This window comes from Ceratotherium simum, chromosome 14 (assembly GCF_057802395.1).
Source record: "Ceratotherium simum simum isolate JZ-2026a chromosome 14, ASM5780239v1, whole genome shotgun sequence".
NCBI classification, from domain to species: Eukaryota; Metazoa; Chordata; class Mammalia; order Perissodactyla; family Rhinocerotidae; genus Ceratotherium; species Ceratotherium simum.
Window position 1 is genome coordinate 35,430,216 of NC_141913.1, and position 15,395 is coordinate 35,445,610.

The 15,395-nt window shown below is 42.6% G+C and overlaps 2 protein-coding genes across 2 annotated transcripts in view; both read right to left on the reverse strand.

Annotated features, from left to right (window-relative positions):
• Positions 1-3,420, reverse strand: part of EPG5 (ectopic P-granules 5 autophagy tethering factor) — a 111,892-nt gene extending 108,472 nt beyond the window's left edge. Inside the window, exon 1 of the mRNA XM_004422665.3 lies at positions 3,301-3,420. Coding sequence (XP_004422722.2) covers positions 3,301-3,363 — 63 coding nt within the window. The 5' untranslated portion in view covers positions 3,364-3,420. The remainder of the gene's footprint in view (positions 1-3,300) is intronic.
• An 8,312-nt stretch (positions 3,421-11,732) lies between these two features.
• The window catches only part of PSTPIP2 (proline-serine-threonine phosphatase interacting protein 2), a 78,213-nt gene continuing 74,550 nt past the window's right edge, over positions 11,733-15,395 (reverse strand). The window contains exon 15 of the mRNA XM_014781385.2: positions 11,733-13,338. The gene's annotated coding sequence lies outside the window, so the exon portion shown is untranslated. The remainder of the gene's footprint in view (positions 13,339-15,395) is intronic.

The window sequence follows — 15,395 nt, forward strand, 5'->3', positions numbered from 1 at the left end:
GGCACAATGTGAGGTCATCCACCAGATATTAACGCTGAGGAATGTAGGTCAGCTGCTGGGCCTGAAGCCACTCTACCTAAAGGCAATAGCATACACCACCACTCACTTCCTGAACTGAGCCTTGGAACTTCTCTATGGCTCTGTAAACAGCTGCCCAACTATACCACAGATGGTAAAGGTTTCACTCAAGTAGGACTTTTTATAATCAATGCCAAACCATAGCCAGCACTAAGAAATGAATTTGTCTCATCTAAAAGAAGGATTAATTTTCTAGATTGACAAGTATGAGGGCCTCGATGGTATTGTGGACTTTTTCCATTTGTTTTCTCATACTACCTACAGGAAATGTACTACAGTAAATTCTTCTGAGTGGCAAAGCTTGGAAATATTCAATAGTGGTATTTATTCCTTCATTCAACAAACACTGACAGTGCCTACAAGGTCCGTGAACAGTACTGGGAACAAGGTAGGTCCCTCCCTCATTAAGTTTAAAGTTTAAGGGAGAAGAGAGATGTTGACAAAGTAACTACACGTGAGATGCGTGACATAAAGCAGCGCAGTGTGCGACTGGCAGGTAGGGGAGGGTAACACCAGAGCGATGAGGGAAAGCTTCTCTAAGAAGTATTGTTTAAGCAGAGACCTCATGAATGAGCAGTAGTTAGCTACGTGAAGAGGGACAGGAAGAGGTGTCAGCACAGAGGAAACAGCATGTGCAAAGGCCCTGAAGCAGGAAAGGACATATGTGGTTGAGAATCAAAAGAGATAGTGTGGTAGACCCAAGGCTGAGGAGAAAGACAGAAGCCAGGTTACTTAGGGCCATGCAAGGGACTTTGGACTTTAGCCTCTGGGCAATGAGAAGCCTTTGAAAGGTTTTAAGGAGGATAGTAATCAGTTTCTTTTTCTGTTTATAAAAATATCAATCCAGCTTTACTTTAGAGAATGGGCAGCAAGAACGAATTTGGAGAGGGCAGTTCAGCAGAAATCCAAGAAATCTTTCTTGAAGGATGGTGGTAATTAGGACCAAGAGAAATGGGCAGAATCAAAAGAATATTTAGGAAATACAATTGGCAAGACTTAGTGACTGAAAAGATTTGGAGGGTGAGAAAAAGCATGTGTCAAGGATTTCTGGTTTGACCAAATACCTCTGAAATGAGGACCTCTTCATACATTTTAACAGATAAAAAATAAATTATTGTATGTTTGTATAGGACAGTTGAGCCTGAAATATGTCAATAAAATGAGCAATTGGTTCCTCTTTATGGATTTAAAAGTTTGATTTTTAATTTTTTATTTTAGAAACTCTAAACAACATAACTTGACAGAGAATCCTCTTAACTGACCGTTTGTAAGCATTAGTAACATCCTATCCATAGACAGATACATATAGATACATGAAACAATTATTAAAACTACTGGATTGAGAAGATTTTTAGCTTTAACTTGAGTTCTCTCACTAACTGCATGACTTTTGTCTTATCATTTAACTTCTTTAGGCTTAAGTTTCATCATTCATTTAAAAAAAAAAAAAACTAGTGAAACCGGCAAACAGCCATTGATGATTAAGTAGCTAGGAAGTCAAGTTTTGTTTCCTTTTTGCAATTACTCCTTGTAGCTTTTAGTTGTTCCCCCACCCATTGTTAACTGTGTTGTTTAGGCAATATGCTGACTCTCACTAGGTTCCTACAGATAACATCTCTTTGAAGCCTGGGTCACCATGGTAATGGATGTTTGAGCTATTTTTCAGGAATTTGAACCCCTTGTCCACTTCAGGCCGGTGGAGACCACCCACTCATCAACTGGGCCTGTGCAGATGTCCAATAAGCGACCTTTTGACGTCAAGAGGCTAAAAACTCCACCGTGGGGTCATGCCGATGCCGCCATTTTGTGAACATGCGTCCTGTGAAGAGGCGTGAAGTCTGATCACACTTGCACCGATCATCAATTACCTTACCCCTCCTCAGGGGATTTGAGACTCATTCTCCCATTTCCTCACTTGGCTGCCTTGTGGTTAAACCCTCTCTCTCTGCAATCTCATCGTCTCCGTGATTTGCTTTCTGGGCAGCAGGCAAAACAAACCTGGTGCGGTAACACTAGAGGTTAAGATTCTGCTCTCTACAGGCTGATGTTTAGATGTTATACACTACTACAGTCTAGGGTCAGGGACCTTATGCATGGTTGACCAAGAGCTTGTTTCTTCCTCCTCTGTCTAGATAGTTCTTTACCAGCTGAACAGAATGCAAAATTATTTCTCTTAAAAATGTTTCTGAAATTAGGTAGCAAAATGGTTTTCTCCCCAAAGAGTAACTCCTCACAAACCTGGGTACACTGATGCACATAACGCCACTAAAGCCTTTTAAAAAGACATCATAATGAAAGGGATCCACATAAGCCATTTACAGCTTATTAAACATGGTGATTTTTAACACTCCTGTTAAAACCTTGGTCCCGTGAACAAGGTATCATTTTTAAGTTACACCTTGTCTGGAACATCATCCACTTGTAGGAAAGGAAATTTCCTGTACTTGTAATCCCCTCCTCATTATTTCCTTAATGTAAATTCAGTTTCGAGAAAGCCAAAATTATCTAGGTCCAGCCATCTAGGAGTAGCATTTAATCTGTTCACTGTAAAATAAATGTCATTTCAGAAAACATATAGGAACAAAATGAAAACCCAGACTGCAACTAAAAACAAAAACCAACAAAGGAAACCCAGAAAATTCAAATCCGTCCCTACTGTGTGACTCCCGCCCTGGTTTAATTTCTGGACATTTCGTGCCCCATCATAAACGACCAGAATAATTAGAAATAAACAGCACCCTGAATTTTAAAAGTGAAGAGGCACAGCACTACGGTCTCCTTTCTATCTGTCGCTATCTATAAAGCTCTGCCAAAGGATATACACTCTCCGCGTGGAGAAGAGGTCCCTTCCCTCTCTGCTTGAGAGGGACTGGGAGAAAAGCAACAGAGTCAAAGATGAAGGTGGGAAGAGAAAATCTGCTCCACGGCAGGAATCTAGACCCAGGTGAGCAAAAGTCAAGAAGGGAGCAGAAAAAGAAGAGCCCAGGGAGGTCAGAGGAGGAAAAAGAAAAAAATGGGCTCCTGACAAAGTCTGTCAGGGGGATGTGGAGGAGGAATAGAGGAACAGGGCTGGTGTCAATGTGCGGTGGGATCAAAGACCCGGCAGGTGGGGGCAGAGGATGCGAAGGGTTTAGGGGATGGGCAGAGTCGGCCGAAAAGAGGAAAAGGAAGACAGAGCACACCCCGGGGCTCGAGAGGGTTAGGGGTGGGGAGGATCCTCACCTTGGTTTTAGTCCGGCTTGCCTTGGCCTTGGCCCGGCGCAGGGGCTTCACCGCCTCGGCCATAGACCCTGCGGCGGCACCGTCGCCGTTAGTTGTTGTCAAAATCCTGCGCTGCCCACCACCTGCCCAGTTCCGGCCTCCGGACTGTCACATGATCGAATCTCCACCACTCCAGGAGAAGGGGCGGCAACGCGGAGCCTCTACGGGTCGCAACGTAGGACAAACTAGTCCGGGAGGCCTTCTCACTGGAGGATGGTGGCCCCGCCCCCTTCCGACCGGGCCCCACCCCCTGGCCGGGGGGCCCAGCGCGCCGATTCCACCCTGTTGAACCTGGTCTGAGCAGCGACGCTGCGGGCTGACAGGTCGCGTCCGTCTCCCCGGCCCTGCTGAGCCGCGCTCAGTCTGGACCCCGCGTGAGCTCGCACACCTCACTCACGTTGGCTTAAAGGAATCCGCAGAGAGGTGCTTGTCAATCTTGTTTTGACCTTTAGATAACCAGATCCAGTCAGTTAGCCTTGACCTCTGCTTTCACTTAAGGAGAGAACCTTGAAGTCCTCCGAGATGTGCATTTCAGTTTCCTCTTTTGTAAAGGGAGATGATGATACTTGCCTTTTCGAGTGTAATGAAGATTAACTCGGCTAATCGTGAAAGGTGCCTGGTAGAGGCTGGCATGTCAGTAAATGGTAGTTATTACCGTTACTATACAAATTCCCAGGCAGACAAGAGACAGCTGCCCGAAAAGGGCGGACAAAAAAGCAGTAAGATAAGTAAGACCCATAAAAGTATTCTTAGTATGGGTTTTACACGCATTGCTCCATTTAAATATTCCGCATGTAGAGGGGGCGACCCCGTGGCTTAGCGGTTAAGTGCACGCACTCCACTACTGGTGGCCCGGGTTCCACCCCGGCTTGCACCGACCCTCCGCTGGTCCCGCCATGCTGAGGCCGCCTCCCACATACAGCATCTAGAAGGATGTGGAGCTACGACATACAACTATCTACTGGGGCTTTGGGGAGAAAAAGGGAAAAAAAGGAGTATTGGCAATAGATGTTAGCTCAGGACCCGTCTTCCTCAGCAAAAAGAGGAGGATTGGCATGGATGTTAGCTCAGGGCTGATCTTCCAAATAAATAAATAAATGAATGAACGAATAAATAAATTAATTAATTAATTAAATTAAATTCCACGTGTGAAAAAGTTGGCCCCATCTCCCTTTCCCAGTTCTTCAGTTTCCTTTTTCCAAAGCACTTAGTACCTCTTAAAATGCTATATAATTTGCTTTTATGTTTGTGTCTGTCAAACCGGCTAGAATGTAAGATCCTCAAGGGCAGGTTCTTTGTTTTGTTCCCTGAGGCATCCCAAGGGCCTCTAGAACACTGGCCAGCACATAGATGCTCAATAAATATTTGATGAATTGAATGAATGAGTGTGAGTTGTTTTCTCTGATGATGGGTAAGATAGTTGAGATGGCATGTATGGGAGGAAAAAAAAAGACTACCACCCACGGGTAGCATACTCTAGAGTGAAAAATCCAGGCATATGGCATGAGAAATGGAAAGGATTTCAGAGATGCAGTCTGCACAGTGTATTACTTAGGGGCTAATTGATCATATAAAATAGTTTCATGTATTTTGATCCCACATCTCAACAACAAAACAAGTTATCAAGCTACTTAGAAAGAACATGCAGTTTGTATACCCTGGGGTTGATCACTGGCCTAACTAGCAGTGAAGGGTTTGCTACCACTGATCCCTGGGCAGTAATAATCACCATTTTCTGAGCTCTTACTATTAGCCAAGAACTGTTCTCTGTACTTCTCGCATAATACCTCATTTGATTCTCCGAACAACCCTACAAAGTCAATAATTTTATTGTTCTCATTTTATAGACAGGGGACTAAGGTTCAGAGAGGTTGAATTATTTGCCTAAGGTCACACAGCTAGTAAATGGTGGAGCTAGGATTTGAACCAATACGGTTTTACAGTATAAATGGACTTTTAAGATAGGAAGCCAGGCTTACTCTCTCTATGTTTATAATACGTTATACTTATACACTGGGGCCAAGATAAATATCAGAAATATTGCATTTAAAAGATACTGGATTACTCATAATAGTCACAGTGTTGACTGTTGGGTATTGAGTTTATATATTTTTTTCTTTCCTTCAAAAATTTCCATAATAGTTTTCAATTATAATATTCTTAAAGGTATCTGCAAACAACATAGAAGTACATATAATAAAAAGGTAACACTCCTCTCCCTAGAGTTGACCATTATTAACAGTTTGTTGTGCATCCTTCAGACTTTTCTACCCATGTACAAATATCAGGCTCTTAAATACTCAGTGTCTATGTATGTATTGCCTGTGACCTTTTAATTCATAAATCTTGGAGATATTTCCTTGTAAGAACAGATAGCTCTACTTCATTTTCCCCTTAATTAATTAAATATTCCATAACTTTGTTTAAACAGACTTCTGATAGCCATTAAGTTGTTTCTCATTTTTCACTATTGAAAACGATGCTTACAAATGACCATACTTGTATTTTTGTGCATGTATACTTCTATAAGATAGATGCCTAGATGTGAAATTGCTGATCAGAAAGACATTCTCATTTTTAATTTTAACAAATATTGGCCAAATTTCTCTCCAATGGGTTATATTATTTTTCACTGCAGCTTTCGGAATTTAAAGTTATTTTTAATCTCATGAGGAAAATCTCAATCAATTAAAAATAAGAATCCAGCATTCATAACAGGAGTATAATTCACATATTAGGACATTGCAAAATTTAACATGACTGTGATTCCTAAGTCAAGCAGCATCTGGAACAGTGCTTTCATAACAGGGGTTCGGTGAAAGTTGCTGAACTCAGGAATGAGCCCTGGGTAGACCTTTCTTAAACTCCCTTACAAAATTAGATTCCAGAGTCTCTGTTGCCATCTGGTGGCAATTCCTCATTGGTGAAACCTCCTCTGACAGATTTCCGAGAAGTCAGTCATTCTACATTTAATTACTGCCTGTACATCACTCTGTACCAGGAATTAATTATTTCATCATGCGTGATTACTAAATGCATTTTTTAATTTTAAAGAAATTATGTTACTTCTAAGTTATTTCAGTTTCTTGAGACAATTAGGTGGCTGTGCAAGTAAGTGTCAAAAATATCCAGACTACATTTTTTAAAAGACTCTCATATAGACAAGACTCTTCTAATAACGTACTTTTGCTTCCACGGGAAACAAAATACATAAAAATTGTCTTTTTTGCATTATTTCCCCTCTCATAATCTTCCCCACAATAAAAAAAAAAAAGTTAGATGAGTCATAGGAACAGTTATTTGCATCCCAAATCATTGGACAGTGCCGGTGTCCCACTCATATCCCCTTGGCATTTACCATTTCTGAGTGTACAGACCCAAATTCCGGCTGTCATCTCTGTGCCTCCAAGCTCTTTTTGGCCACATGTATGACAGGCTGAAGGCGCCGGGGAAATAGCACACTCCCCTAAATTGAAAGCAACCCTCAACCAGTGACAGATGGGAGTTGGCATATAAATACAGTTAAGGGTTGAATAGTAACCCCCAAAACTTTGTATGTTGAAGTCCTAACACCCTGTACTTCAGAATGTGACCTTAGTTGGAGATAGGGTCTTTACAGAAGTAATCAAGTTAAAATGAGGTCGTAAGGGTGGGCCCTCATCCAGTATGACTGATGTCTTTATAAAAAGAGGGTACAGAGAGACATGCATAGAGGGAAGACAGCTATCTACAAGGCAAGGAGAGAGGCCTAAAATGGATCCTTCCTTCACAGCCCTCAGGAGGAGCCAACTCTGCTGACACCTTGATTTTGGGCTTCTGGCCTCTAGAACTGTGAGACAATAAATTGCTGTTATTTAAGCCACCCAGTTTGTGGTAGCTAATTACAGCAACTTTAGTAAACTAATACGAAGGCAGCTCCCTCGCCATTGCATGGAATATCTCTGAGATATGTGTTCTGTGCTATTTCCCAGATTCCCCAGCGGGATTCAGCTCCAGTTTCCAGTTATTAAGCAAGTGGCCACTTGCTTAATAAAACACTCTTTATTCGCTTCCTTCTCTTCCCTTTTTCACTTCCCATTTTACTACTGGTGTTCTCTGGGTTCACCTCCTAAAGAAACTACTTGATCTCAAATCCTTGTCTCTGGGCCTTCTTCTGGGGGAACCCACATTAAGACAGTTAGTATCAGAAATGGTACTCAGATGTCAGGGTGGGATTCTGGATTAGATCCCTTCCCAACCGGATGGCAATAAGGATCTCACTGCTTATGGAAGCGGAGTGGTGATAAACTCTGAACTGAAGCATCACAACTATTGGAGGCCTCATCTGTGGTGAATTAGGGTGAGATTCAGGCAGAAAGGCTCATGCAACATCTCAAGCATTAGAGAGACATGCGCTCAAAGGTAGTTATAGGAAACACAGAGTAGGTTGGTTGTTATCAACTGCTGTTGGCACACTGAAGAAAATTACAAGCTTAGGTCAGTAGAGACTATTAAGAAAGCCATAAAGCCTCCCTGACAGCATTTAAAGAGATACACTTTGTCAAATTTTATAGGAAACATAAACATGAACAATGTTACTATTAAGCTATTCGAGCTTTCTTCGGACCCCCTGAGTCAGGCCAGCACATCAGCAATCCATCATACAATGGAGGTACATTCTGGATCAGGAAAGGCATGGTCAGAAAGCCAAATACATCATACAAATAGACAATGCAGACACCACCATCATCTTCCTCTGTTGCACCTATGTTTCTCCTTCAGCTTATACCTGTGGCCTCACAGGAGGTTTCCTTCAAGCCAATCACTGGAGAAGAGCTAAAAATTCAGGACTGGCTAAAGAATAAGCCATCTCCATATGTTAACTGTCGTGAGTCTGTATGTGGACGGCTGCCACACTACAGCCCCACTCAGAAGTGACTGTGAAAAACAGTGGTAAAGAGAAGTACCCCCAGTGGGCAGTGCATCAAGTAACACAGCTAGTCACCAACTTGGTGTGAAGGGAGGAGGAGCCCAAGGTAAGTATGTATCTAGACCCCTGGGCAGGAGCGCATGACTTCACTGGTTGATGGGAACAAGATTAGAAGACTGAAGACAAAAGACTAGGCAACAAATTGTGCAAATCTTTGTCATATACCAGTGCCCACAAGAGAGTATCCATCAAAGGACGTACAGAACAGCCAGGTGGCTAGGATGTCTCATCCAGTGGAGTCCAGCCAGCCCCTGTACTTGGCCACCCCAGTGTTTCCTCAGTCGGCTCATAAACAGAGTGGCCATGGTGGCAGGGATGAAGACTCTACAGGAGTCCCCACTCACCAGGCCTGATCTAGCAACTGCTCAATGTCTGACCAATCAGCCCCCAGAGGCTGAAGCTGAGCCCTAAACATGTGGCCATCCCTCAAGGAGACCTACCAGCCACTTTGTGGCAAATTGATTCCATCCAACTCCTTCCATTCTGGAAGGAGCAGAGATTCATCTCTACTGGGACTGATTCCAAGAATAGATTCTCCTTTTTCCTGGTAGTGCCTTGGCCAGCAACAGTATCCAAAGGCTAATAGAGTGTTTGATGTATCATTATGAAATTCCATATAACATTACCTTAGACCAATGTTCATCAAATTGTTTTCATTACCACTCCCATAAGGAGACTTTTTTGACATTGTTTTCCTAATTGCTACTCCCATGAAATTTTAATACCACAGATATACTGTATCTCTGTTTATGCACTGTATGTATATCTGTGCTTTAGACATAAGAAGAGTAAGATTTGTTTTGCCCATCAAGAACCAATTTCACTCTCTTGGGAGTAATACTGCCCCCATTGAGAATTCATGCCTTATACCAAGAGATTCACTTTACAGTGAAGGTGGTACAACAATGGGCAAATGTCCATCGGCTCCACTTTGTCTACTATATACCACATCACCTAGAACCTGCTGTCCTGATAGACTGTTGGAATGGGCTCTTGAAGGTGCAGCAGCTTGAGAACACCTTGCAGGGTTGGGGTGCTGGTCTTAAAGATGAGGTATTATATGGTGCTTACATGGCCACAGTATGGTACTCTATCTTCTGACTCCAGTAGATAGAAAACACAGGTCTGGGAGCCAAGAGGTAACAGTGGCCTCTGTCTACATAGCTTTCACTAACCCATTTGGGGAATTTGCGTTCCCATTCCTTCAACTTTAGGCTCTGTTGCACTAGAGCGCCTGTCTCAAGGTGGTTGGCAGGGGACACATCAACCAGGGGACATAGAAAGGGTTCCACTAAAGCTATGGCTGATGCCTGGTCATTTGAGGGTCCTCATGCCAGTAGAACAGCAAGCAAAGAGTAACTATCCTGACAGGAATGGGTGGTCACTGTGAGGTAACCTACACAAGCAGAACAACTAGCCAAGTGTGAAGCGAAGCTAGAATGTGTATGTATTAGTTTGCTAGGGCTGCCATAGCAAAATACCACAGATTGGGTGGCTTAAACAAATAGAAATTAATTTTCTTGCAGTTCTGGAGGCCTGGAAGTCCAAGATCAAGATGCTGGCAGGGTTGGTTTCCTCTGAGGCCTCTCTCCTTGGTTTGCAGATGGCTGTCCTCTTGTTGCCTCTTCACATGGTCACCCCTTCATGCACGCTCACTCCCGGTGTCTCTTCCTCTTCTTATAAGGACACCAGTCAGACTGGATCAGGGCTCCACCCCAACAGCCTCACTTCAACTTAATCACCTCTTTAAAGGCCCTGTCTCCAAACACAGTCACATTCTGAGGTACTAAGGGTTGGGACTTCAACATATGAATTTGGGTGGACACAATGCAGCCCATAACAGGGTGGTAGAGAAGGGAGATGATAAATATCAATTATGGACTCAGGACCATCTGTGGCAACAGAAACTATAGCTTGCCCTACTAAACTTCCCTGTGTGTGTGCATGTGTATGTGCATGTGTGTGTGTGTGTGTGCGTGTGCGTGTGTGTGTGTTTTGGAAATTGGGACTTGAAGAACTAATGACAGGATGGAGTAAAATTCATGTGGCGCACAGGTGGATCTGAGCTGTGCAGAGGTCAGTTCTGTCAGGGCCCCACCCACATCCCCGCAGTATGTACCATTTCCTCAAACACCAGCCTAACTTCCAACTGCCAGGAAGTGCATCCCTCCCGAGGACTCTCTCAGGCTGCTGAGGACTCTCTCAGGCTGCTGGAACCCCCTCTCCCAATGTTCACAGCGGGCCAGAAATGCCAGGGAATTAACACCTCCTAGGACCAGCACTCAACCCATGCGTGATGGGAGTCGGTGATAAACATCCTCACTCCCTCCCCTCAGGTGAGCTCTCTCTGAGGGCTGTGTCCCCCCCTATTTCCCAGAAGTCCCCACAGGCTTAAACTCCAGTTGCTCACAGTGGTAACCTGCTTGAGTATACCCGCTTTTTTGCTTTTCTTCCTTTCTCTGTCTCACTTTCCCACTTCCATACCGGTACTTTCTGGGATCACCCCCCAGAAAAACTACCTGCACTCAAATCCTTACCTCAGGGTCTGCTTCTGGCCGAACCCAAATTAAGATACCAACAGTCTGCAGAGTAGCTCATATTTACTAAATTTAACATGTATACTTATTTGACTGACTTCACTCACTTTACACCCATTATTTCTCTTTCAATTGGTTGTTTCTCTAGGTACGTTCTCTTCTAGGCCACTAATTCTTTCTTTTCTTTTTTTTTTTTTTTGTGAGGAAGATCAGCCCTGAGCTAACATCCATGCTAATCCTCCTCTTTTTGCTGAGGAAGACCGGCTCTGACCTAACATCTATTGCCAATCCTCCTCTTTTTTTTTTTTTCTCCCAAAGCCCCGGTAGATAGTTGTACGTCACAGTTGCACATCCTTCTAGTTGCTGCATGTGGGACGCGGCCTCAGCATGGCCGGAGAACCGGTGGGTCGGTGTGCGCCCGGGATCCAAACCCGGGCCGCCAGCAGCGGATCGCAGGCACTTAACCGCTAAGCCACGGGGCCAGCCCTAATTCTTTCATGTTTACTACTATGTGTCAGGTGATGGGGACACAGCAGAAGAAAGGATAGAGAGCCTTCCTACTCTTATGGAAGTTATGGTCTAGGAGGGAAGCCAGACTTTGAACAATTAATTTCAAGAGTGAGTCACGTAATAACAAGGAAAATGTGGGAGGAGGGAGGGTGCAGCAGTGGGATCCAACCTAGTGTGGAGACAGGGATGGTGCCCCCCTGAGGAAGTGACCCTGCAACTGACACCTGAAGGATGAGGAGGAAGTGGTGTGGCACCAGGCTCCGCTTGGCCTCTCTGACCAGCAGCTTGTCCTCCTGTGGGCTAAGGTCAGAAAATGTGACAAGGGGTCAAAGAGAGCTTGGAAGAGAGATCCGGTTAACACAAAAATGCAAAACAAATCCCAAATCACCAAGAACCTTTATTTTACTTCATATCAAACTGAAAGAGCAATAAAATAAAAATATTTGCAATTCGTAAAACACTTTTACATCAATCACACCGACCAAGAGAGAGAAAAGTGAAATCCCTGAGGAAGTGCCAACAATAAATAAAATACTTAAAAACAGAATGTTCTGAGTTCAAAGGAAAACTTTCTGAGCCTGTTCAATTTGGGGAAGTCAATGGCCTTGGGCAAACTCCAGTTTCTCAAAAGGATATCCAACTGACGCAAGTTTCCTGTCACAAGAAGCTGCCACTTTCAGTAACACCTCACATTAAAAGGAGGGAAAGAATCACTGTTCGTTCAATCAATGTGTCCATAATTCTGGGAAAGCTATTGCACAGAGCAGGACAGGAAAACATTTGCTCTTTGTGGTAACAGAACTTTACAATATACCTAATAAGTGCCGTTGCTAACTTAACTTGTCATTAACTAAAACGTACCATTTTCTCATCCTGTGTGAATGTTGTGTAAAAGGTACACGGTCTCCCTGCTGTTTGTGAGTGACAAAAGGAAGGCCCAAATATTTGAGAAAGGGTAAGATTGACTCTTTAAGATTCCAGGATCTAGCAAGGGAAAGATTCTCTGTGAAGACTCAGGATGAGGACTGGCTTTTTAACTCTAAAATTCTCTTCAAGAATAGAGAAAATACCATATTTCATTGATTCTAGGATGTACTTTCTCCCCTACACTTTAGAGTCTCAAATTCAAATAGGCTTGGCCATTAACTTTCACAAGTTAATTATCAACTCCCCCACCCGACTTTCTTAGTGATACATAAAACAATGGCATGTTTTACAATTAATGGTTTCTTAGATTGGAGTAAATATGGTGCTCTGTAGTTCAGGACACACAGTGAGCCATATAAAAATAAATCTGACATTTCAACCCTGGTAATTTTTCCAACTGAAAAGATGCTGGCAAAAACATTTGGCATCTTAAATTTCAACATGAGCATCAGAGCCTCAGGAAGGGTTAGAAGAAAGTGCCGTGGGATGAGCTGGTACTCTAGCTCTGGTTCTGTCCCTAATCAGCTGAGAGAACTGTAAGGAAATTGATTTCACACTTCTGGGCCTCATTTCCTCATCTGTAAAATGAGAAAGTGAAATCAGATGGCCTCCGAGTCTTCCAGTCAAAAAGGAAGGTAATTTTAAATCTTGCACCACTGAGAATGTGTGTTGCTGTGCAAATTCCATAGTCACGCTGCCCTCAAAGCCAAACGAGCTTCTGTAGGTTGATGGCTCAGACTCCTCTGCAGCCACCTCTGCCCCTCAAAAGTTAAGGCTCTGAATCCAGAGACTTTCCTGGATCAAGCAGAAAACACAATTCATTCACAACTTTAGTAACTGATTGGGAAAGGATAATTCTTCAGTCTGGGGCAATCTGTAAACTTATTTAAAAAACTGCAGAACTCTACTAGCTTAAGTTGAACTAAATGTCTACTATAAATTTAAAATATCAAAAAATACAGCGAGGGTTAACTTCAAAGTCTTCATGATTGACATAATTCCTAGAGATTTTGCTGCTCCAAGTGCCTCCTTCCATGCCATAGAAGCATCAGTTTTCTGAAAGAAAATAACAAATTTCATTTGAATGAACCATTCATGTCGAACCCATTCCTGCCTTGAGAGCGTATTCAACGAGAAAGAATAAGTGTGCTTGGGCCAAGGAAAACAAATGGCGAGGAGTGGGTATTTCAAGCATTAAAAATGGAATGTGACGATAATAGCATTGTTTTATGGTAAATAATACATGTATTTACATTTTTTGATACACATATTTTTGTGTGTGTGTGAGGAAGATCAGCCCCTGAGCTAACATCCAATGCCAATCCTCCTCTTTTTGCTAAAGAAGATTGGGCCTGGACTGTGCCTATCTTCCTCTACTTTATATGTGGGACACCTGCCACAGCATGGCTTGATAAGTGGTGTGTGGTTCCGTGCCCGGGATCCAAACCTACGAACCCCGGGCCGCCGAAGCAGAGCATGTAAACTTAAACACTACACCACCGGACCGGCCCCTGATACACATATTTTTAAATTCAAAGTTATAGTCTGTCTTTACCTAAACATGTTAGAATTAAAAATATGAATATTAGCTAAAATCAACAACTCAGAACAAATAGGAAATTCCTAAACTTTCCTATTTAAATTTCCATTCCAAAGGTTCATTATAAATGTTGTGATAAGTTGCTTAACTAAGTTATTAACTCAAGTAGACTCCCTTTAAAATTCTCTTAAATTCAGTCAATTATACACATTTATGTTGAGCCCCTATTCCCTGAGCTGGCATCTACACTAATGAATCCTAGTGAAATGAGAGAACTCAAGTAAATGTGTCAGCATTAGCATCTTACATTCAAACAGCAGATTCTTGGGCTCTGAGGAACTAGGGTCGTTTTGTCAAATGCTATTATCAAGCAACTACAATATGTGCTTTACACAAACAGGTAAGGGCAGGAAAGAAAGAGGTGAAAAATTAAAAAAAACAAACTCTTGGAGCCCTGCCCATAGCCATCACCTCCATGGTGTTCCAGAGAGAAAGCTTCACCTTTGAATCCCAAGTCACTGATTTCCCATGTTCCTGCTCTACCTCTAACATGGACCTTGCCTCTTTCCATGAGAAAGAGGGAGGCTTATGAAATGAAGAAGAAATGATGACTGGTTGTAAAGTCTATATTTTGTTTGTAGGTCAGAAAGTTATACATAGTTAGAGGATGGGGTATTTTATGTCTTCAATTTCCGTTATCTTTTACAGCAAAGTTGCTTAAATATTAAACATATTCTTAAGCAATTTAAGGGTTTATGTTTAAATATAAATAAATACTAGCTGATTATTTCTATCTAATCAAGACAACATGGCTTCTGTCCTGTCTAGCTAATTGGCTATAAGTCACAAAGTAGGTGTTTTTAGAGGACTGAAGACAAGCAATTTTGATGTGCTCACTTTCAAGTACTTTTCAGTGGTATAGAACACTGAAGGAAGACCACCATGGAGCCCTGTTAAAATCTGTTTTGTTCCATAAGTGACAGTAAACATCACCAACACCAAACAAGGAAGGGCAAGAGAGAGTCTGTTCTACTTCCATTAAGACTTCCTTGCATCCCACCCACCCCTCCTGTCACTCCCAGGAACATACTGAGATCAGAATATGCAAGAGGATCAACTCTTCAAGACTCTTTTTAATTAAAGTAATAAATTTTAATTGTAGACAAATTAGAACACATGGATAAACAAAAAGATAAACTATTAAGAAATATATCCTTTCATACTTTTTCTTTGCTCATGTATGCGTATATCGTCATATCCCAAGATATGCCCATTTGGGTTAAAAGAATTATACTTTATGAGGAGTTTCATTTAGAATTGCTATTTTGGCTGCGGAGGCATTCCTTCACATTTGTGAAGACTAATGCTGAGTTGGGGTACGTTGCAAGCACCTGAATGCCAAAGAGGAAAAGTCGTTCTTATAGCCACCATTGGCTTAGTAGTTCTGCCCTAGGAATCCTTGTGGTTTGCTAGTTCAGAGCAGTAACAATCTGGTGCGGGACGACCCCTACGATGCCCATGGGTGTTTGGTGAGTGTGACATCATTTGCCTTGTTTTTATTGACTTCTTTTCA